Here is a 24,382-nt window from a genome sequence, read left to right on the forward strand (position 1 = left end):
CCCAGGGCTCGGAGCCCCGTTCAGTCAGGACACTTCCTGCTGGCCGGCCGGCCTGGCTCAGTGGGATCAGTCCTGCTGGTGGACCGGGGTTGGGGTAGGTGGGGGTGGGGAGGGGTGAGATGGGGATGCTCAGTGCTGAGGAACCCTCTCGCCTCTGGCACAGACTAACCAGCTGCTGTCAGACAGGAGGAGAGGGGCACGAACTAGCGGGGAAAGGTGGGAGCCTTTTCCCCTCAGCCAGTCCCTGCTCAGACCCCCCCCCCCCCAGGCTTGTCCAGAGAGTCTGGTAAACAATTACCCCATCCCCGGGGCGGGGTGTGTGTGGGGTGGGGGGGGGGCGGGTGGAAGGGGGGGGGGTTCGTTAAATGTCCTCTCTCTCTCTGTCACTTTCTGCCATGGTATAACTGGAAACGTTTCTTAAATAAAACTCTCCCGAGCCACGTTGGCAGCTGCACCTTCTTATAGGAACCGGGAGTGTTATTATTTCTGTGAGGGAGCCGGCTGCTGTTGGGGGATTTCATCAGGAGGGGTTGGAGTTGCCAACTGCTGGTATGCATCAGTAGAGTTTGCTGGGTTTCCCCCCCCCTGTAGTGTGTGTGTGTGTATGTGTGTGAATGTATATGTGAGTGTGTGTATGTATGTGTGTGTGTATGTGCGTGTGCATGTGTGTATGTGAGTGTATGTATGTGTGTGTGTATGTGTGTATGTTATGTGTGTATGTGAGTGTGTATGTGTGTGTGAGTATGAGTGCGTGTGTGAGTATGTGAGTGTGTGTGTGTATGTATGTGTGTGTATGTGAGTGTGTGTATGTGTGTGTGTATGTATGTGTGTGAGTATGTGAGTGTATATATGTGTGTGGATGAGTGTGTATATGTGTGTGTATGTGAGTGTGTCTATGAGTGTGTGTGTGTGTATGTGTGTGTGTATGTGTGTGAGTATGTATGTGTGTGAGTATGTGAGTGTGTGTCTGTGAGTGTGTGTGTATGTGTGTGTATGTGAGTGTGTGTGTATGTGAGTGTGTGTGAGTGTGTGTGTGTATGTGGGTGTGGGTGTGTGTATGTGTGTGTGTGAGTGTGTGTATGTGTATGTGTGTGTGTATGTGAGTGTGTGCATGTGTGTGTGAGTGTATGTATGTGTGTGTGTTTGTGGGTGTATGTGAGTGTGTGTGTATGTGTATGTGTGTGTATGTGGGTGTATGTGAGTGTGTGTGTGTATGTGAGTGTATGTATGTGTGAGTGTGTGTGTGTATGTGAGTGTGTGTGTATGTGAGTGTATGTATGTGTGTGTGTGTATGTGAGTGTATGTATGTGTGTGTGTGTGTGTGTATGTGTGAGTGTGTGTATGTGTGAGTGTGTATGTGTGTGTGAGTGTGTGTGTTTTTATACAGTTAACAATGGGTTGTAGCTCTCGCAGGTCGAACCCAATGAATCTGAGCGGCGATTAGCCGTGGGCATGCCAGGCGGGGCTTATTTAAGTATCGAATATGTCAATGTGCGAGTATGTATATAAACAGCTGCTTTCATCTGATTCCCCGGGACTTCAGTAATGAAATTTAAGCGGAGATTAATGCGCCGGGATCTCTATAAACGGTGCAGTCAAAACAAAGTCTTGCCTGTTATTTGACACGAGGGGCTGCATCGGGCGCGGTTCCCCAGTCAGTGAAGCTGACTGAGAGAGCAGAGAGTGTCACTGATCCCCCCATGACCCTGATGGCCGAGGTCGGCAGCTACCTGGGAGCCCTGGACACAGACATACACGCCGTCTCTCTTGGGAATATGCCGGTGCTTGCCCAGGCGGACTCCCCCGGCTTCTTGAACGAAAGGCTCGGCCAGATCGAAGGCAGGCTCCAGAGGGGAACACCCACAGACTTCGCCCACCTCAAAGGCATCCTCCGGCGGAGGCAGCTCTACTGCAGGACCGGCTTCCACTTGGAAATCTTCCCGAACGGCACGGTGCACGGTACCCGGCGGGATCACAGCCGCTTCGGTAAGGGGGGGTGGGCTGGGTGGGGGGGGGGGAGCAGCTCCCAGTATTGATAAACAAAGGGAGGGCTGGGGAGGTGGGTGAAGCCAGTCATGGCTGAGTTTGCTGACTAATGGAAGGCACAGGTCTGGGAGCTTGCTTCAGTCTGTGCCTGGACCTCACGGTGCAGTGGAAAATGGTTCCTCAACTCTCTAAAATATCCCACTTCTGGAAAACTTTCTCTCTCTCTCTCTCTGTGTGTTTCCCACACGTCCAACACCAGCCGGACTCCCTCAGACAGGACACGGTTACTGGAGGAGGGCGTGTGTGGGGCTGGAAAAGCACAGGCCAGTCCGGCAGCACCCGAGGAGCAGGGGTTTCGGGGCCGGACCCCTTCACCCCTGATGAAAGGCACAGGGATAGGAACCAACATGCGGAGGGAGACCCTGACGAAGGGCCGGTTCGATTCTCCGGCTGCTCGGATGCTGCCTGACCTGCTGTGCATTTCCAGCCCCACTCTCTCGACTCTGGTCTCCAGCATTTGCAGTTCCTAGTGTATCCTACCCCCCCCCCCCCCCCGATGGGTAGGATGGGTTTATAAACCCGGGCAGTATGTGTGATGCGGTCGGGGTTTGTGGACAGTGTCTGTGTGTGTTTGGGAGATTGTGCCTCTGAGCGCCCGCACCGGATTCACAATGAAACACAGCGACTGGACACCGGGGTAACGGAACCTCATCTCCCTCAATTCATGTGGAGTTAGAGACGGGGAGAGTGTAGCAACCCCGAGGAACATGCACCCATCCCGCCTGGGAAAGACTTAGCCAAGGAGAGGCGAGACACAGGGAGGAGGCACACAGACAGCGGGAGGCAGAAAGAGAGGAAAGAGTCAAGGGCTTTTACACCACAGGGAACTTTACACTAACAGATTGTGAGGGAAGTTGAACACACACACACACACACAGAGACACACACACACAGAGGCACACAGACACACACACATACAGACACACACACACACAGACACACACACAGACACAGACAGACAGACACACACACACACACACACAGACACACACAGACACAGACACACACACAGACAGACACAGGAGCAAACCCAGACTGAGACACACGGACTGGAAGATGTTGCAGAGACAGGGTGATGGAAACCAAGGGCACCCCCCCAGACTCAGCGGGATGTCGAATACACGGAGTAAAAAGGCTCTCCCTCCGCTTGGGAAGGCACGTTCATTTCTATCCCCGTGCCTTTCTCCTCCCTCCCTCTTTTTCCACCTTCCACCTCTCCTTTCTCTCTCCACTGGCTGAAACAGGTGTCTTTCATCCCTGGAAAGAAACAGCTCCGTCCTCCGCGGACTTGCAGCGGCTGTTCACAGAGAGTGGCCCGGCTCTCCCAGAGCAAGTGTCTCTCCCTCAAACCCACCCACCCCCTCCCCACTACCCCCTCCCGTTCACAGAGAGCAGCCAGGCTGTCCCAGAGCAAGTGCCTCTCCCACCCCCCTTCCCCGTCACTATTCTCAAGCACAGCCACACAATCTTTTTTAAAAATCCCATTTTCTCAGTATTTCCACCGTCTGTCATTCGGAAGCAACGCTGCCTTTCCGAGCAGACATTGCACCAGCTATTGATCAAATCAAAGTAAGAAATGAAACCTGAAAGAATAGCGAACTTTATAACTAGAACCAGACCCTGGGATCTGACCCTACATTTCAGTCTTAAACACGTACGTTTTTTAAAAAGTATCGCCACCGATACACTTTTTCAACGATTTGGTGACAACGACATAACTTCTGTAACCCGAAGAAAGCCCTAACAGCGTTCCCTCCTGAACCCTAGTCACGCCGCTTAGTGAATTGAAGGGAGAGCACTAGTTTCTCCCTCTGGTCTGTTGGACATCAGCTGTTCTGTTTGACCATTACTGGTCTGGACAGTTGTCCCGGGTTCAGGAATGTCCAATAAAATATGCATATTACTCATTTCTACAGTGCCCTCGGGCAGAACGTACCTCCAGGTTGGGTGAGTGTGATCACTGACCATTTCCACTGTCTGGTGTGTTGTGCAGGGATCCTCGAGTTCATAAGCCTAGCGGTGGGACTGGTCAGCATTCGTGGGGTGGACTCGGGACTTTATCTGGGGATGAACGAGAGAGGCGAACTCTATGGGTCGGTAAGTTCGACATCGTTTTCCATATCCTTTACACACCGAGAACCAAGCAATGTTTCAGCAAGCGTTAAAGACTGCAATATTAGAGAAAAAAATCTGATTCCTACTGGTTTCTGTGTCAATCAACTGGTTAGTGTGATATGTGTGTATTATCTAACTGAAGCGCCGTACAAGAAAGTTCGCTTTGCTTGTGAGGCAGAGTAAGGCGATTTGTGTCCCATTTTCAATTGTCATTATGCACCTGGACTTGTATTTCCATATCATTCGTTATTTCCCACGTACCTACATTCCCACAAGTGGTTTTTATGTCCATTCTCAAAGTAACATTCTAATGATGCAATTAAATATAACCGCAGCTGTACTGTAACTGAGGATTTCCTACAGGCAAACTTCAAGAGGTACTGCCCAGCTGCTGTTCCGAATGGCAAGTTACCATAGTGGTATAGTGCACTCAAACAGCTGAGCCACCAATCCCTCCGTCTCCCTGAGCCCCTTGGTCTTGCCTCCTGATGTCCTGCAGCCAGGAATGAAAATTACGCTTGTGATTTTGAAAGGACATACAGCAGAAAAGTGCAATTGTTTCGAGTTGACGTTGTTACTGTGGAAGTCCACTGAAGCAAATCTCATTGCATTTGCCTCTCCAATCATTTTTACATGAGGCAGTTTTCAACTGTAAGGTGCTGGGGTTACTTAAGATAACCCCCTTAAAATGTTCATTGAAAATATTTGTTCAGTGCAGATCTACCATCTGTTGCAATGTGATCTTGCCATGGCTCCCAATACTGTGGCACATCAAGCAGAATTCTGAAGCCTGCTGTTCTTGGCTGGTCCAGACCTGTGTCTAATAGTAAACCCACTATTAAAAGCAATAACGCCCTTTAACTCAACATATCAATCAGGAACAGTAGTATAGACTTGTCCCTTCCCTTAGAAGTTGCTCATTGTTGTCAATCACCAACTGTAATGGTATTTCAGGAGAACCAAAATATATATTTCTGGTATTTTTCAGTGTCTCAGAGGGCAGAATATCCCTATATTACTCACTTTTCTTGACAGACAAGGTGATTATTGCTGAAGGTTTTGCTTAAAACATTTATTTCTCTTGGGTGACATGAAATTATTGTATTATTTAAGTATGTTAGCAATGGAAATTGCAACCCTTTCTTGCAATCTCCCTATATTTGATAAATTAACTCTTATGTTGTATGGGGCTTATATTGGGCCAGGAAACACTTTATTGTGCAGGACTTTTGCAATACACACAAATATATAAGTAGAAAGGGAACTTGCATTTATGTAGCAGCTTTCAACATTTCAAGACATCTAAAATGATCCACTGCCAATGAAATACTATTGGCTTATTGCCAATGGGGAAATACAGCAGCCAGTTGACAGCAAGATCCCACAAACAACAACTATATGTCTCAGTGATGTTGAGTAATGAGTTGTTGAGTGAAAATATTAGCCAAGACATCTGAAGATACCTTACTCTTCTTCATAAAGTGCCAAGGAATCTTTTATGCCCAGAGGTGAACTGGAACTTTGATTCATCATTTCATTTGGAAAACAACACTGTGCATAGTGCAACAATCTTCAGCACCTTCACTGAAATGTTAAGCTAGATTATGTGCTCAAGTCATTGGAGAGAACTGCTTTGACTCAATTGACTCGTACCATTAAAGTCAAGATAAGCATCAATCAACTTTGGCCTGCAGCATAGTGGCACAAAATGACTCAGGCATTTTGGAGCACTAACCTTTGGTTTTACTGAGTGAAGGGCAAGACTATGGGATCACAATTGCGATTCTCTGCGGTCTTAAGATGTATATTGGTAAGTTTGCTTTGCCATGAAGACCATTCCTGTGGCTTCTAGCAGTGAGATTCAGAGCAATATCCAACAGTAGCACCTGGGCGAAAGTGAGGACTGCAGATGCTGGAGATCAGAGTCAAGATTAGAGTGGTACTGGAGAAGCACAGCAGGTCAGGCAGCACCCAAGGAGCAGGAAAATCATCCTCATTACTGATGAAGGGTTCCTGCCCGAAACATCGATTTTCCTGCTCTTCAGATGCTACCTGACCTGCTGCGCTTTTCCAGTACCACTCTAATCTCAATGGTAGCACCTGCTCAGTCTCACACTCTGATCAATGGGTTTCATTGCACCACAGCTAAAAAAAGAGAAAACAATGTAGTGAAAACAAGAACAAATAAATTCCTCATCTTCACACTTTCTACATTGATGTCTGCTATTCATTTAGCTGTTGAAATCTTAACATGAAAATCTGTTGGGGTACCTGAGATGAAAATGAATATCAGTTTGGATAGGAGGTAACTCACAGTACAGGCTTGGCTTCATTAACTGCTGCTGTAAATAAATGAGATGGGACAAATCACATTTGATTTTGATCATATTTTTCTAATGCAGCAGGATCCAAGAGCAGAAGACAGTCCAGAGACAGGAATTTAACAGCTAAGAAAATCAAAGTGTGAGGTTTAGGAAAGAAAATTGTGTGAACCAGGATCTAATTAGTGGCAGGGAGGAATACATAAAGATGATAAGTGTTTGTCTGACACAATTCTCAACATATTTCATATTATCTGCAAGTTTTTTTAAGAACATACTTTGTATCCCAAAAACTAGGGAAACATTTTAGAAATAAAAGCAAAGTTACAGGTTTTAGAATTTGAATTTGTTTTTTAAAAATTGTAGTAGTCCTGATTTCAGAAATCCTCTTGGGATAGGTCTCGCATCCCTTTCATAGCTTGATTTCAAATACAAAGGGAGTTACAGATTTCCAGTGATCTAATTGCTTCTGTAAGACAAGAATTGTTCCTACAGTGAGTGCATAGTTTTTCACTTGCACAATAGATATTCAGTGAAAGAAGGACCAACTTACTACAGAGGGTTCAACAGTCATCTATCCATTCAACTAAAACTAATCAGATGTTAGCTGGGGTTCAGCAGTGGGTTAGCATTAAATTATAAAGAATGGTATATAAAGGTGATGAAAACTTGTAAATTAGATAATTGCAATATATGTGACATATATTATCTGGTTTTAGTAACAAGTATACAGTCATAGGGATTCTATAAGTCACCAGTCCCTTGAAATCCAATGCTGAAATGCTTTAAACAATCCACCTCTCTTTGCTGTGCCTTTGTGGCAGCTACTCCAAGTTTTCGTGCCTCCCTTGGCATTGAGCCCTGGATCTTGGAATGGGCTTATCTGCAGTAAAAAAAAGAGCAACTCTTTTACACTGGAAGACCAGCAAGATTCAGGTAGTTTTTTTCAGGAATTGATGGTTCTCTAGGTGCAGTGGATGTTTGTCTTGGCATGCATTCCTGGGAACAACTTAGAGAGCCCAGATAGTACAGCTGCTTGTAACATCTGATCCAAAGAGGTAGAGGACACAACTGATATTTTTCTTATTGGGTTTCCAGTTTAAAGAGTCTCTAATCTAATGAAGTATTACAATTGTTATAAATTCAGTGAGACTGGCAGAGGGTTACTTTTAGTCAGTCTATGAACTCCCGAGTTTACTCAAGTGGATTTTGTGTCAGGACAAGTGCTTCTATAAACCTAGCTTTGTAACAGCAGGATTTTAATAATGACATTCCTGTGTAATTATAAACATTATACAAAAATATGAATTTACTTGTTTTCAACATTTTCTTTAATTACCATCTATCATTAAAAATACAGATTATATGTATCATTCAATGCAATGAACATAAACTTTGCCCCAACAATCATATTCGCCTCATTGGCTCAGTCCACCACATAAAATGTTTATCTGATGTTGTGCAGTTCATAGAGTGAACATAGAGTCAAGTTGTGGATACCTCATCAATGTACTTGTTCAATTACTACTCTTCATATCAAACAGGAGGCAGTCATTTTAGATGGACATACGTTTAGGTTTAGAACAGGTTTTTTTAAAAAAGCTTTTAAAAAGTAGTTTGAAAACAACTAATTAAAAGCTTCGGTGTCAGTCTGAGACTTGAGATGGCTGTGCTTCCCAACCCCCTCCGCCTTGTGCAGTTCTCCACCGTCTGGTGTCTGCACTGCTGCTTCCTGTTCCCATCAGAACAGGTTGGGTCTATTGTTAATACAAGCTCGATTGTTCAAAAGGCAACATGTTTCCACGGAATAGGACTGGTCCTACCAGTTCTTCTTTCTCCTGCTCCCCCACCACAACGATCCATCCCAGGACGGTGTACGCAGTGCTCCCTCTAGCGTGCTGTTAGTGAACCAATTGAACTCATCCAAACTGGAGCAGGCAAGTACAAATATCAGAAAACGCAAAAAATACTGGAAACTCTCAACTAATCTGGCAGCATCTGTGGAGAGGAAAGGCAACAAACGGTGTTTAAAAAAAATAACATTCCGCAGCAATTTTCTTTGTGTATTCATATTTTGGGAGTGGAAAACAAACTCTTCTGCCTGAGAATGTTTTGCTGTAGTTCTCTTAGGACACCCATGAATGCCTAGAGTAGAAATATATCAATCGTATTGTTGGGCTCTCTTGTTAAAGGTAACACATGCAGTCCAAACACGGTCTTTGTCACATGGTCTGCTAAAAAACGTAGTTATCCCATTTAAATTTTACACTCTGTCCTTAATCATAAATGTCAAATTATAACAAATAAAGGAGTAAGTGATTGTTTGGAATCACCCTGATGATCCTTGCCTCTACAATTTTCCTATTCATGAAGATGAAATTAATGTTTGTCAACACTCAGATCTGAATTTTCACAATGATGGTGAGGGTATCCAGGTTAGCCGAAACACTATGGGAGCACGAATTCTGGCAGTCCCATCCTCGGCATTTTCACCAGCAGAGGGTGGATCTGAGATGGTTTGCATTTTGCACATCCATAGCTCACAGAGGTGAAAGAACATAGTGTAGCTGTCTTCACTTGGGTCCAGTAGTCTGTCCAGTTGTCCAAAATATGACCTGTGTACTTTAGACCTTTCAGGATAAGGACTAAAGCTGCCTGAAGTCTGGTTGAAGGTTTGTAGCTCGGGTGTCCGTTGTTGTGGTTCTGTTCGCCGAGCTGGAAGTTTTTGCTGCAAACGTTTCGTTCCCTGGCTAGGGAACATCATCAGAACATCCCGGAAGCGGCAAGAACAAACCACTATAAATACCGGAAGAAACATCAAAGCAGCGCTTCACAGGAGGCTCCAATAGCACTGATGATGTTCCCTAGCCGGGGAACGAAACGTTTGCAGCAAAAACTTCCAGCTCGGCGAACAGAACCACAACAAAGCTGCCTGAGTTCTTTGAAGAGAAAAAGGTAGCCTTTTGGACAGACCCAATGACGATTTGGGAGAGATCAAGTGCTCTTTGGGATTGTTAGAAGTAGACATGTACATAAAAAATGGACAAACACATTGGAATGGTCAAGCTGTTGAGGAAACTCAAGCTGTTTAATTCTCCTGACCTTTAACCTTTTGAGAAGACTGCAACATCCAACAAAAAAAAATCAGTGCTTAACTATTTGTTCTGTTTGTGCTGCACTGCAGGACCAATTTCACAACCTATTATTACAACAGTGGGGTTCCTGTGATCCATAGTTTGATTAACAGTTCTACGTGCTCTAGTGCCACTATGAACAGAAATGTTTGTCTTTATAATGTTTTAACTAGTTGAAAAGAGTTAAATGTCATAGATGGGATTTTTAAGCAATGAGGGTATAATTTCAAATAATGAATTCATCAATGCATTTAAAAAATATTCTTATTACCCCTCAACATGGATCCTGAGCCTGGGCATGTGCCCATGGTGGATACTGGCTGAGTTGACATGGGGGATTTATTATAAGGGCAAAGTGTGGTGGTGGATGGCATGAGGGAGCACCGTTGCTGTACAGGGGCTATAAAAGGTGAAGCAATAAACAGGGGCATAGGTTGGCATGGTGGGTATGAAGGGTCAAGGAAATGGGGAGCGGGAAGAGGATATGAGGGGCATGGGGCAACATAGACTGGGCATGGGGAACCTATTGTCAGGAGGCAGGGGGATGGTAGAGAGTCCCTATAGCTGCCTCTGAACTCTTTCAAGAAGCTGCAGGCCCACTTCCTGCTAACACCCACCCCCAGAATTAAAATCCAGTCACACTCTCCCAAATTAAGTTAGCAGAGCTGGGAATTTACTCTACTCACTGCTAATGGCAAAACTCAACTTACAACCTTCTTGTTAAACTGGTCATTAAGGAGTATATGAAAGTCGCCAACAAGTGTTAGCAAATATTATTCTCAAGAAGTATCATAAATGCACTTGCTCTTATTCTTGTCTGCTAAATAGATAATGCTGCTGACTTTTTCCCTTCAATAGGCCTTGGTACAGTGCTCAATTGTCCCTGCCATCAGAGACTGGGTCACTCAGAACATGTGGGATTTTACCTGTGTGTTTTAGATGTACTTTTACCAAATTGAGCTAAATATGGTGATCGCAAATGATATGTTGGCCTTCAAAGGGAGAGAATTTGAAGACATGAGCAGGAATACCTTGCTGTTGTACACAGCCTTGGTCAGACCATACCTGAAATACTGTGCAGTTTTGGTCTCCTTATCTGTGAAAGGATGTTCTGGCTATGGAGAGAGTGCAATGAAGCTTTACCAGACTGATTCCTGGGATGTGATGACTTATGTATGAAGAGAGATTTGTTCAGCTCGAACTATGTTCACTGGAGTTTAGAAGAAAAACCTCATCAAAATCTATCAAATTCTAACAGGATTAGACAGGGTAAACACAGCAAAGATGTACTCAATGACTAGGGAGTCCAGAACCAGGCTTTACCGTTTAAGATACAAGGTGTGCCATTTAGGACTGAGATAAGGAAAAATTTCTTCATCCAGAGAGTGATGAGTTTGTGGAATTCTTTGCCACAGAAAGCAGTTGAGGCCAAAACATTAAGAACTATATCCTTCTTGAAAACGTTCAGAGTGAAAGGACGTCGAGGGGTACAGGGAGAAAGCAGAAACCTGATTCTGAGTTGGATGAGATGATCATATTGAATGTTGGAGCATGTTTGAAGGGCCAAATGGCCTAATTCTGCTCTCACTTCCTATGTTTCCACATCTCTAAAGTCTTTCCCCTCACTATTTAGGTTTGTGTGGTAACATACCACCCTCAACAAAGTGTAACAAAGGCAGTAGGAGTGAAGATGAGCATTTACCGTCAACCAGTTTTTTCACTGTTTCAACTGCATATTGGAAATTCCATTCCATTATTTTATCAAACAAGCAAAGTAATAATTTAACAGATAGCATATTTCTAAGATCTTCAGCAAGCCTGCCAGTGCAAGAAAGATAAAGCTTGCATATCGATGGTGTCTTTCAAGCATTCAGTCCTAATGCTCTTTATGAGCAGTAATATACATTTCATCTGAAAGATAGAACTTGTGACAATGCTGCACTTCCTCAGTGATTTCACAACTGGTGTGGAGGACCTGTTTAGTACTGGATTCCTGATGAAGGTCTTTTGCCCGAAACATCGATTTTCCTGCTCCTCGGATGCTGCCTGACCTGCTGTGCTTTTCCAGCACCACTCTAATCTAGACTCTGATCTCCAGCATCTGCAGTCCTCACTTTCGCCCTGTTTGGCACAGGAGTCCATTACCTTCAAGGGCTGGTTTGGTGATCTGGGGGCACTTGTCTCTGATGGGCTAGACACGTCAAGGGTCTCCTGGCCAGATGCAAGAACTTTCACGGGCCAAAGGGGCTCAGGCATGGTGGAGTTGGAGGGCCCAGCTGCCTTTGTGGTATCCTGAGGGGTCTTCGAGTTGTTCCTCCTGTGGGTGAATTACTCCTGGCATCTGGAGCGCGTGCCAGGTTCCTAGTCCCTCCATCACCATGCCTTCTGCCTGAGGACCAATAACTGGGGTGATGGAGTGAGTGCAAGTGTATCATTGCAACAGATCCTGAGAGAGCTGGGTCTCCATGGCAACTGTCAACCTGTCCATGAAAGCAGCCTGGGGTCCTACCTGGGGCTGAATAGGTGCCCGGTCTCTGCCACGACTCCTTTTTCCCGTGGCCAGATGCTAACCTCTCACACTGAGATGCTCACCAGATTGTGCTCCCACATTTTCCAGGCCTAAGGCTCCTGCGCCTCTCCGCCATCCCCCCACCTCCTCTCCTCAACCTCCCAATATGTGGGGTGATTGTCAATACTTCCTCTGAGGTCTTGGTACCCCTCATCCTCTAGAAGTTGAGGAGTCATTTTCCAGGGGAGCTGGCTGGAGCAGGCTGTTACACAGAGAGATGGTGAAAATGCTGGTACATGCATATACAAAAGAGGGATGATGTTACAGTCAGTGGTTAGAGGAGATGTGCAATAGATATCAATGACAGCAGAGTAACAGTGAGAGTTGCAGGGGAATGGTCCTTAGATGGCCGACAGGACATGGATGTTTCAGCATCATTGCAGGAACTGTCCTAATCTCCTCTGGAGAGGGACTTGATTCTCTTCACAAATGACACCCTCCCTGCCCTGTTTCAGGCTGTTCCCTCCTGTAATAAGAGAAGGACAGGGAATGAGTGAGATAAAAATGGGTGGCACAGTTGTTAGTGATGGTGCAATGGTGGAAGGTGGTAATTGTTCTGAGGGTGTGAGTAGGTAACACAGAGGGCATGCAGGGCAAGTAGTGTAGGTACACAAATAGAAATTGCTGAAATAGCTCAGAGCTCTGGCAGCATCTGTAAAGAGAAATCAGAGTTAACATTTTGGATCCAGTGACCCTTGCTCAGACCCAAAACTTTAACTGTGATTTTTCTTCACAGATGCTGCCAGATCTTTTCCAACAATTTCTATTTTTGTTTCTGGTTTACAGCATCTGCAGTCCTTTGGGTTTTGATTTAGTGGTGTAGGTGATTGGGGTGGGACAGGGGAAATGGGTGATAGAAGATGTTTCAGATAACAGTGACAATGACAGAGTATAGGCCTTACCCACCAAAATTCACTCAATAAGTTTTCTTCTTCCTCTCTTTCCTACTGAATCTTAGTGTACTCCCTGATTCCATAACTGGGCTGGAGGGTGCCTGCTCTGCATGAGAACCCGCTGGAGGGTGCCTGCTCTGCATGAGAACCCATCAGTCCTGGAGATTTGGTCAGATGATCCATGGACACTTATGTCTGGACAGGCCAGACATGCCAAAAGTCTTCTTGATCCTCCTCAGCCTTGGTGAGAAGTGGGTTCAGCAGTGGGGATGGAGTGAGTGTGACATAGCTGAGAGAAGTGTGTGACACTTACCAGAGTGCAGGAGAGAAGGTCATTGACCTTCATGTGGCCATTCCTCGGCATTCTGGAGAGGGCACAGACCGAGGTGGCAACCTCCAGTCAGGCTACCAGAGTCTGGTGTATGGCCTCCTCTGCCAGAAGGAAATTGATCTCTCTGTGGATAGCTGCTGGGTGGTGAGTTGTTCTGGGACTGGCATGTCGCTAGATTAGACATGACTGACACCGTACAATGGGGAAAACACTTTATGAGTTTGGTATGATACAGTGAAAGGTTCACAATAATCCCTTTAAAAAACCCATGCAACTCAGACTTGGCCAAAAATAACATGATTCCCATATGCTATTGAAAAGCTATGATCTCTGTGTCAGATAAAATACAATTCTGCTGGCATGCTTAAAGTTATAGCAGAAAATATCACTGCTGTTTGGAATATGTAAGACAGCGTGTATTTTTGCAATTTACCTGACCCTCCATTGTTTGATCGCTCTCTATTGAAGGAACCCAGTTACTGACATCTCACTCAAATGGTAAATGTTAAAACTGAATAGTGTAAAATTAAAATGATAGGCATCTTAGATTTTCTATGAAGTCTCACCTGCCTGGAATGACTTTGGGTCTAATTTTAATTTTTTTTTTATTTTATTAACCAAATTGCAAAAACAAACAGTTTACAACAAACAGTCACATTTACAGCTGCATACAAGAGACAGCAATTTTACAAGGGAGAGGAGCAAGGGTCTAATTTTAACTGTGCAGGTAGGTAGGTTTTGAATGGGTAAGATTTTAATTCATTTTTCTAATTGCTATCAGATGTGAAGCATTTTTTAATTCACTCATGGGGCACAGGCATCACTGGGCTGGACTGGACCAACACTTATTGCCTATTCCTATTAGAAAAATAAGTTCAACAATTTATTAAGTAGAATAATGACAATACTTAGCATCTAAATGCACCTAATATACATTCCAATTAACATCTTTTCTCTATTTTCAGAAAAAGTTAACATCTGAATGCGTATTTCGGGAACAATTTGAAGAAAACTGGTATAATACCTATGCATCGACTTTGTATAGACACACAGATACTGGGAGACATTATTACGTGGCTTTGAATAAAGATGGTTCCCCACGGGAAGGATACAGGACTAAACGGCATCAAAAATTTACTCACTTTTTACCTAGACCCGTGGAACATTATACAGAGACCTCTTGAACTATAGTTGATAAACTCTGCTGCCTTGCATGTGTTGTACATACGCGGGAGCTTTAGCTATTCTGGGGAGCAGTGCCAACAAGGAACTCGTGGCCATTTCAGAGACGACCACTTTGGTTGAATTCGTTACCACTATTAATACTATCAAGCCTTTGTGAAGTGCACAGTCCCAGGATTTTTTTTTTTAATACTCACACATCTATATTCTCCACCGAATATTGCTTCTAGATATTTGTTAAGGAGGCAAGGAACAAAAAGACTTGGAGACAATGGACACTTTTATTGCTGGAAAGAAACAAAAGGCCACAAAGTGGTGATAAACGCTGCTGCAAATAAAGAAGCTTTGAGCTAAAAGTTATATATTTATCAAAAGTTGATATATTTCCGATCTGTGGATGACACACTGCTGAAAGCAGATATTTACTATGCGACATGGAAGAGAAGAGCCAACAAGATATGATTCCCAGTCTTTGGAATGGGCTAAAATTATAACATGGACACTGTACAAATGGACATAATATTATTTATAGAAATGTCAATATTATATTTATTTTATATATTTATTTATTACATAGACTATATTTTTAATGACAATGTATAGACCAGATTGCTGTCTGGAAGGATTAGATCCTACTGAAATGTAAATGACCACTTTTAAGTTATGAAGATCTATGAATGTTGAGTTCAAAAGATTATGGACCATAAATAAAACACTTTGTTCAAAGCAAAACTTATATTGTACAATTAACATGTTGCTTGTTCACTCTTAATAAAAAGAAATCATGATTTAAATTTAACATGTAACAAATATTCAAACATGTTTCTAAATCAGTTGTTGCAAAACCCTTATTTTCCACCAAGTTAGACAAGCGGGATGTTAATATTTGTTTAAAATAATTTGCAAGTTTTCTTTATACCAGTAGTTTAGCATATTTGACCAGTTACCTTTAGTTTTTGCTTGTTTGCTCCTCTTTGGGCCAGTTTCAGAAATGGACTCTCTTTCCAATGTAAATGAGCTCATGATGCTAAGTAAAATATTAACAAACCTTTACTCATTTCTAAAAGTGAAGGACTTGCCATGTTTCCAGTAATTTTTGATGTTTTAATTTTTTTGGTGCATAGCCCTGTATAATCATTCACAGGATTCAGCTATTTTTCAGATGGAGTCAAACATTAAAGTACTTTGACCCACGAAACAAGTCTTAGTTGTATAAGATTAAGCAAAGAATTGCAGATGCTAGAGATCTGAAACAAACAAAAACAAAACTTGCCAGAAAGACTCAGCAGCATCTGTGGAGAGAAAATAAAGTAAATGTTTTGAGTCCATTGAAGGGTCACTGGACTCAAAACAATAACTCAAGTTTTCTGTCCACAGGTGCTGCCAGACCTGCTGAGTCTCTCCAGCAATTTTTATCTTGGTTGTATAACACAGGCTCAGTGGGACACAAGTTTGCAATTTAAGCTGGCCAGACCCTGACCAAATTACAAATACAAATACAAATAAAAGAGGAAGGAATTTTAACACAAGAAGAAAAATCGTCAAATAACTTTTTTTAAAAAATAGGAAACAAATGCACTTTCCTTTTTAAGAGATAAAAATTCTGTCTACTTAAAAATAAAAATGCAAACTCTATGTTTGTGGTAGATTTGAAAATATTGAAAATGCACCAAGTTAATTGTTAGACTTCAAAACTACCAAGTTACTATTCCCCCTAAACTTCCCCAGGAAATATTCGGCCTCCAACACTCATACCCCATTCGCTATCCATGTCATTAAAGAATGAAGGAACAATGTATTCAAAGGCTTTTTGCTGAAAGGCCTTTTGGAGCAGCCAGATGTTTGGAAGTGGTTTGGTCATCTTTTGCTAATTTTCCATAATGGCATGTATGAATGCTATGCTGGTGGTTGCAATTGAAATCCATTTAATGTGGTTACACAATAGCTGAAACAGCTGAGGATGTTTACAGTAACTGACATCACCTGCCACATAGCAGCAGACCCTAAGCTATGATATTTAATAGTGTCAGCGTGTTCTATTTCTAAAAAAAATTGCACTCTCAGGTCAAAATGCAAGTTGACATATCACAGATATATTCCAATGTTTTGTGTTAATTAGCAGACTTTGGTTAAACTTTCAGAATAGCAGCAAGGTATTGATGGTCTTTTAGGATAAGGGTGACAGTGTTTTACCAGGGAATTGAGATTTCAGACAACACAGAATGATTTCATGTTTGTGCTTATCAGAATGAAGGGAAACGAAACACTTCCCAATTTTGCACCTGGTGGTAGCATGAAACATTCCAGAGTGCACGTAGAGTAAGGCTCCTCACCTTCCCTCCCAGAAATGTGCCTTTAATCCTGTAACCATAAGAATATAAGAACATGAGAACGAGGAGCAGGAGCAGGCACGTTCGTCCCTTGAGCCTACTCTGCCGTTCAATACAATCATGTCTGATATTATTGCAGCCTCAACACCACTTTCCTTCTCATGCTTTATAATCTTCAACCTAATACTAATTAAAGTACAGAGTGACCTTTCATATTTCCTACACCAACATTCGTTGGGGTCTACGAAAGGAGATTATAAATATGAGCCAAATTGCTGCAGGTTATTCTACTATAAAGCACATTGGGGTCCTCAGGGCAAATTGCTTATAACGCAACTTATGGGCGGCAACTTGTGGGCAGCACGGTGGTACAGGGTTAGCATGGCTGCCTCGCAATGTCAGAGACCCGGGTTCAATTCCTGCCTCAGGCGACTGACTGTGTGGAGTTTGCACATTCTCTCCATGTCTGCGTGGGTTTACTCCGGGTGCTCCGGTTTCCTCCCACAGTCCAAAAATGTGCAGGTTAGGTGAATTGGCCATGCTAAATTGCCCGTAGCGTTAGGTGCAGAGGTAAATGTAGGGGAATGGGTCTGGGTGGGTGCGCTTCGGCAGGTCGGTGTGGACTTCCACACTGTAAGTAATCTAGTATCTAGTTTCGAGTAACTGATGACTTGTGGACATTGTTTGGATAACGCAAACTTTCTACTGAATGGGTATAGCGATTTTCTACTAGCAATCTTCCACAGCATGATTTTCTATAGCAGTTTCCATAATGCAATATTCTAACGTGAGGTTAGAGAGGAACACAACTGGCACTTAACAGCAGAATACCCTGTACCTTTTATGTTTAACTCACTAGGTAGGGGTTTGTAATTACAGCACCTTAAGCGAAATCTATATTCACCGGGAACAGGTTGAGCCCTGGGACAGAAGTCCTTCCTGGAGGTGAAAGTTTGGTCAGTCACTTAATATTCTGGCCAGTAATTCCAGTGGATTCTAGTCAAAGTCTAGACAAACAAAACAAATGAAAAAATAAGTGGGTACAGAGACATGTAAATTGATGAAGAAAATATAAAATGCTTCAGGTTTTACTTATTAATTGATGGAATAAAAGAAAAAAGGTAACAATTGAAATAAATGAAAGCATTTTGTGGAAGGTCAGAAATAGAATTGGAAAGCAGAAAAATAGCAATATTCAAACAGGAAATAGAATGAAAAAGACAGGAAAATCAATAAATATTTACTAGGAGATCAAATTGCTCAAGAAAACAAAGCTTTTGTTTGACAATGAAGTAGAACCCAGAGCCAATGGTTCACGTTTTATGAATAATGTACAATGAGCAATCCCATCAGCAGTATTATTGAGGAGGTAATCTGACTGAGTAAATTGAGGTGGTATAATGAACTTTTAGCACATTGCAGAATGACTTTTAGTGGTCCTTGCTGGGCTTTCTTTGATAGAACGAATAAATGTCACAGCAACAGACTGCACAAACTACACAAAACCAGAAAACCCTTGCAAAAAATGCCAGAGAGCTGTGCAGCTGTAAAAGAAATCTCAATTTCTTCGATAGCTTGGAAGAATCTGCAGGACATAGACAACGACGAATCAAAGGAAATGTGTTACAGTTTATCCCAACACAAAAGAAGAACAGCTTACCTATCCAATCAATACCCTTAGGAAGAAATGACATTGGAGATAAGGTTGTAAATTCAATTTCAGTGATTTTGGTTATTTCACATGGAACAATTTAATCATTTAGATACTTTTAGTGAATTAAAACATATTATGTAGCATATTGCAAACATGTCAGAAACATGAGGCAAAATTACAATAATGAAACACTAGCAGATCTCGTATCATTTGTCATCGTGAGACAGAAGCTATGTTGTAAAGAGGAGAATGAGTGTTGCTCTGGGTGAGGGTGGCTCTAACACAGGCACTAAGCAAGGTTTTGCAATCTTTGAATAAAAATGATAGGCACCTATCATCTGGTGGTAAATCTATTGAATTGCAGCACACATCAGTGGGGAACTTCATTTTGTATAATATTTTCTATAACACCACTTAAAGATCTCTTAGAGAAGAAGAGGATTTTGGTTGCAGTGTGTGCTGGAAGTTTTAGAACATAGAACGATAACAGCGCAGAACTGGTCCTTCGGCCCTCGATATTGCGCCAACCTGTGAACTAATCTAAGCCCATTCCCCTACACTATCCTATCATCATCCATATGCTTACCCAGGGACTGTTTAAATGCCCCAAATGTGGCTGACTCAACCTAATTGGCAGGCAGGGCATTCCATGCTTTTACCAATCTCTGAGTAAAGAACCTGCCTCTAATATCTGTCTTAAACCTATCACCCCTCATATGGGAAACGCATTCTAAGCGAGGAGAATGTAACTAAGCTGCCAACAGGGCCCAGAGCACAGTCTGAGGTTCTCAGAGTGGTGGGCTTGCTGCAGAGACTGGACAAGAGGAGAGCTGTCCTCTTCTCCACCGGGAGGCTTTCCAAGGAAGACTCTGCAACGACTGAGGAAGCAGAAGGTAATGGGGGACGTGTCAGCCACCCCCACCTGGTGACCTGAATGTCACAATGCAAGAACCTCAGTGACCTCACTCGAGTGTTCAAGATGAATGAATGCATTTTCAAAAATAATAGAATGGATGTTCTGAGGAGCGCCAATCTCTGCTACTGAGTTTGCTACTCTGCCCCCTTTTACCAAAAGAAGAAAGCTCTGTGTTTCTGAGGGGGGATTCGGATCAGGTCTCTCTCAAAAATGCTCCCATTGGGACAGCTGTTTCATTGCACAGACTGTCAGAGGAAGGTAAACATTACCTCCTTTTCCCAGCAGGCAACTGCCACTTTCTGAATTGCAAAGGGCGTGACAGCCTATTTGACAGCTGCTGTCAAACCATTAAGTACAAGGTAACTGTGGTGCTAACACACAGAGAGCAGGGTTCCAAAGGGGGTGGGTAAGTAGGATGCCAGCTGGGGATAAGGAGGTCATCAGGGTAGAATATCCAATGGGTAGAGGGGTAGGGTGCCAGTTGGGGATGGGTTAAGGTGCCAGGGTTACGATCCTAAAAGGGTAGGGACAAAGTTTTCAGATAAGTAGAGTGCCAGCTGGCAGATGCTAGATTGGTGAGCTGCCAGAGACAGGGTGGATCAGAGAAATTGGGAACGGTGATGGGGTGCAGGGAGGGAGGATGAGTGCCAATTAGTGGGGGTCATGTCAAGTCTAGCAGGGCACTGGGGGGGGTGGAGCAGGGCTTTATTGCGTCAGTTTAGCTTCAGCACAGGTGGGGGAACATGGGGGATGTTGGCATGGAGTAGGGGTGGAGGTCAACCCTGGTTGGAGGATGCTGAGTTAGGATCTGGGAGATGAATGCAATCTGGGGGAGGTGTAGTTGGGGTTTATGAGCTAAGTATGGAGTCTATTGAATAGTTATTCAGTTTTGACTGTATATATAATAGTCTAACTTTACTTGAGGAAATATTTTACTTAATCTTATTGGAACCCTTGGAAATCTCCAATTTTTGTGGAGAACATCAGTGGTTCAGAGACTTCCAGAGGGTTTCAGATAGAGATGAATTTTTCTCTGGATTATTCCATTTTCTAGACAATTCCTTCAGAGTCTGCTCCAATGGGGATTCTCATGTACTACTTTGGAATAATGACTATCCAGTGACTGGAAATTCCAAGCCTGTATCCTTACAACTGAACCAACAGTCGCATATACGGGTCCACGCAACGCAGTCTTTCCTGACATACCAACAATTTCTATCGACACAGACCAACCCAACAGTCACAGTTTAACATCACTGTCTTACACTGAGCACAGGCGCAAGCCTCTGCCATTCAGTTTGCTCAAACTGTTGCCTATTTAAGGGAGGCGATGGTCTTGTGGTACTATCACTGGACTGTTAATCCAGAGACCTAGGTAATGATCTGGAGAACCAGGCTCCAATTTGAATTCAATAAACATCTGGAATTAAGAAGCTAATGACAACTAGAAACCCATTGCCAAATGTCAGACAACCCTATCTGGTTCACTATGTCCTTTAGGGAAGGAATCTGCTGTCTTTACCTGGTCTGGCTGACATGTGACTCCATACCCACAACAATGTGGCTGACTATCAACTGCCCTCTGGGCAATTAGGGATGGCAATAAATTCTGGCCTAGCCAGTGATGCCCTCATCCTGTTACAGAATAAAAAAAATTAACCAATACTGTCACCTCCCTCCAACACATGGTGCCACACTGACTGACACACTTCCCGGTCTCCTGCAGAACTTGGTGGCACATGTGCCCAGCTGGGTATGCAAATGCTGGAGATTAAAGTCAAGATTAGAATAGTGCTAGAAAAGCACAGCAGGCCAGGCAACATCTGAGGAGCAGGAAAATAGACGATTCAGGCTGGAGCCCTTCATTATAGAGTCAAAGAGATGTATAGCATGGAAACAGACCCTTCGGTCCAACCTGTCCATACAGACCATATATCCCAACCCAATCTAGTTCCACCACCAGCACCCGGCCCATATCCCTCCAAACCCGTCCGATTCATATACCCATCCAGATACCTTTTAAATGTTACAATTGTACCGGCCTCCACCACTTCCTCTGGCAGCTCATTCCATACAGGTACCACCCTCCGAGTCAAAAGGTTGCCCCTGAGGTCTCTTTTATATCTTTCACTTCTCATCTTAAACCTATGTTCTCTAGTTCTGGACTCCCCCACCCCAGGGAAAAGACTTTGCCTATTTATCCTATCCATGCCCCTCATGATTTTATAAACCTCTATAAAGTCACCCCTCAACCTCTGACGCTCCAGGAAAACTATCCTAGCCTATTCAACCTCTACCCATAGCTCAAATGTTCCAATCCTGGCCACATCCTTGTAAATCTTTACTGAACCCTTTCAAGTTTCGCAACATCTTTCCGACAGGAAGGAGACCAGAACTGCAGGCAATATTCCAACAGTGGCCTAACCAATGACATGTACAGCCGCAACATGACCTCCCAACTCCTGTACTCAATACTCTGACCAATAAAGGGAAGCATACCAAACACCTCCTTCACTATCCCATCTACCTGCGACTCCACTTTCAAGGAGCTATGAACCTGCACTCAAAGGTTTCTTTGTTCAGCAACACTCCCTAGGACCTTACCATTAAGTGTATAAGTACTGTTAAGATTTGCTTTCCCAAAATGCAGCACCTCGCATTTATCTGAATTAAACTCCATCTGCCACTTCTCAACCCATTGATCCATCTGATCAAGATCCCATTGCAATCTGAGGTAACCACCTTTGCTGTCCACTACACCTCCAGTTTTGGTGTCATCTGCAAATATACTAACTGTATCTCTTATGCTCACATCCAAATCATTTATATAAATGATGAAAAGTAGTGGACCCAGCATCAATCCTTGTGGCACTCCACTGGTCATAGGCTTCCAGTCTGAAAAACAACCCTCCACCAGCACCCTCTGTCTTCTCCCTTTGAGTCAGTTCTGTATCCAAATGGCGAGTTCTTCCTGTATTCCATGAGATCTAACCTTGCTAACGAGTCTCCCATGGGGAACCTTGTCAAACACCTTACTGAAATCCATATAAATCACATCTACCGCTCTGCCCTCATCAATGCTCTTTGTTACTTCTTAAAAAAACGCAATCAAGTTTGTGAGACATGATTTCCCACGCATAAAGCCATGTTGACTATTCCTAATCAGTCCTTGCCTTTCCAAATATATGCATATCCTGTCCCTCAGGATTCCCTCCAACAACTTGCCCACCAGCGATGTCAGGCTCACTAATTGGTCTATAGTTCCCTGGTTTGTCCTTAAACAAACAGTGGCACCACATTAGCCAACCTCCAGTCTTCCAGCACCTCATCTGTGATGGTCGATGATACAAATATCTCAGTAAGAGGCCCCGCAATCACTTCCCTAGCTTCCCACGGAGTTCTTGGGTAAACCTGATCACGTCCTGAGGATTTATCCACTTTTATGCCTGTAATATGGACATTTTTCAAGTTGTCACCATCTAGTTCTCTACATTCTGTATCTTCCATGTCCTTTACCACAGTAAATACTGATGAAAAATACTTGTTTGGTATCTGCCCCATCTCCTGTGGCTCCACACAAAGGCCACCTTGCTGATCCTTGAGGGGCCCTATTCTCTCCGCATTACCCTTTTGTCCTTAGTGTATTTGTAAAAACCCTTTGGTTTCTCCTTAACTCTATTTACCAAAGCTATCTCATGCCCCCCTTTTACCCTCCTGACTCCCCTCTTAAGTATACTCCTACTGCCTTTATACACTTCCAAGGATTGATTCCTGATGAAGGGCCTTTGCCTGAAATGTTGATTTTCTTGCTCCTCAGATGCTGCCTGACCTGCTGTGTTTCCATCATCACTCTAATCTTGAGCTCAAGAAGGGGCATTAGCCTGAGTGGTGAACTTGAAAAAGGCAGTGCTGGTGTGAATCAGTGTTACAATCTGCCTACTCTGCATTTCTTTTTACACCCTTGTATCTCTCACTACGTGACACTCAAACAGGTTAGTCTAGGACGGTATGTACATGCCAGGGACACCAGTTTGCAACCAAGACAGCATCTGAAATGCCAGGTGCTACAGGGTTGAATTTTGCAGACCATGCATTCAGAGTGGTCACAGAGAGTGAAACTGCGATTTTGAGACATGACCTCACTAACATCCGACTACCTAACTGTTCTATGTACATGTCTGTTTGGGGGTGGGTTACCCCAGAGAGTGACCAACCTAATGGAACTCTTCAGCATTGAGGCATCCCATTACTACGGCTGCTCCACCCATCAGCAAAGCAACTGAATGGCCAGATTACACTTCAGACGGTTAGAGCCCACCAGTGACAGCAACGCAGGGTATTCTTTCCTTGATGAGGTGGGAATGGGGTGTGTTGCTCAGTGAGCAGCACAATTGCCCAATATCGGTCAACCAAAGTATTAGCATCTTCTATTGGCATTGAAGGGGCTGTAAATTAAATGTTTTTCCGTTTCAATTGGTTTTTCTGCCAATTAATTTCAATCTCTAACTGCTGGTTACTGACCTTCCTTCCACTGAAAATAGTTGTGCCCCACCTACGTTAAACCTTAAAAGATTTTCACTGTCTCTATCAAATCTCATTCTAAACTTCTCTATCTAATGGAGATTAACCCAGTTATTCACCATTCATCATAGAACTGAAGTACTTCGCCTGTTGTACCATTCTAATAAATCTCCTCTGCATCCTAAGGCTTGGACATTCTTCTTAAAGCATGGCTCCTAAAACAGGCCACAATACTGTAACTGGGCATGTTCAGTGCTTGCAAAGATTTCACTCCATTGCTTTGTACTGCATACCATAATTCCTAAAGCCAAGGAAACTATTGCCCTGCCTCCTTAAAAGATTTGATACTTACACTCCAAGTGCTTTTTTG

At 43.5% G+C, this 24,382-nt stretch overlaps 1 protein-coding gene across 1 annotated transcript; it reads left to right on the forward strand.

Moving 5' to 3' along the window:
• Nucleotides 1-1,519: 1,519 nt before the first annotated feature.
• Nucleotides 1,520-15,289, forward strand: fgf16 (fibroblast growth factor 16). The gene is made up of 3 exons (XM_060832076.1): nt 1,520-1,986; nt 4,040-4,143; nt 14,375-15,289. The coding sequence occupies exons 1-3, from the start codon at nt 1,701-1,703 to the stop codon at nt 14,591-14,593; spliced, it is 609 nt and encodes a 202-aa protein (XP_060688059.1). The 5' UTR covers nt 1,520-1,700; the 3' UTR covers nt 14,594-15,289.
• The last annotated feature ends 9,093 nt before the right edge of the window (nt 15,290-24,382 follow it).

The sequence above is a fragment of the Hemiscyllium ocellatum genome, chromosome 11 (assembly GCF_020745735.1).
Source record: "Hemiscyllium ocellatum isolate sHemOce1 chromosome 11, sHemOce1.pat.X.cur, whole genome shotgun sequence".
NCBI lineage: Eukaryota > Metazoa > Chordata > Chondrichthyes > Orectolobiformes > Hemiscylliidae > Hemiscyllium > Hemiscyllium ocellatum.

Coding starts and splice junctions, on each gene's coding strand:
- fgf16 (XM_060832076.1), top strand. CDS start 1,701: ATGACCCTGATGGCCGAGGTCGGCAGCTACCTGGGAGCCCTGGACACA. Junction 1,987..4,039: donor GCGGGATCACAGCCGCTTCG/GTAAGGGGGGGT, acceptor TGTGTTGTGCAG/GGATCCTCGAGTTCATAAGC. Junction 4,144..14,374: donor GAGGCGAACTCTATGGGTCG/GTAAGTTCGACA, acceptor CTCTATTTTCAG/AAAAAGTTAACATCTGAATG.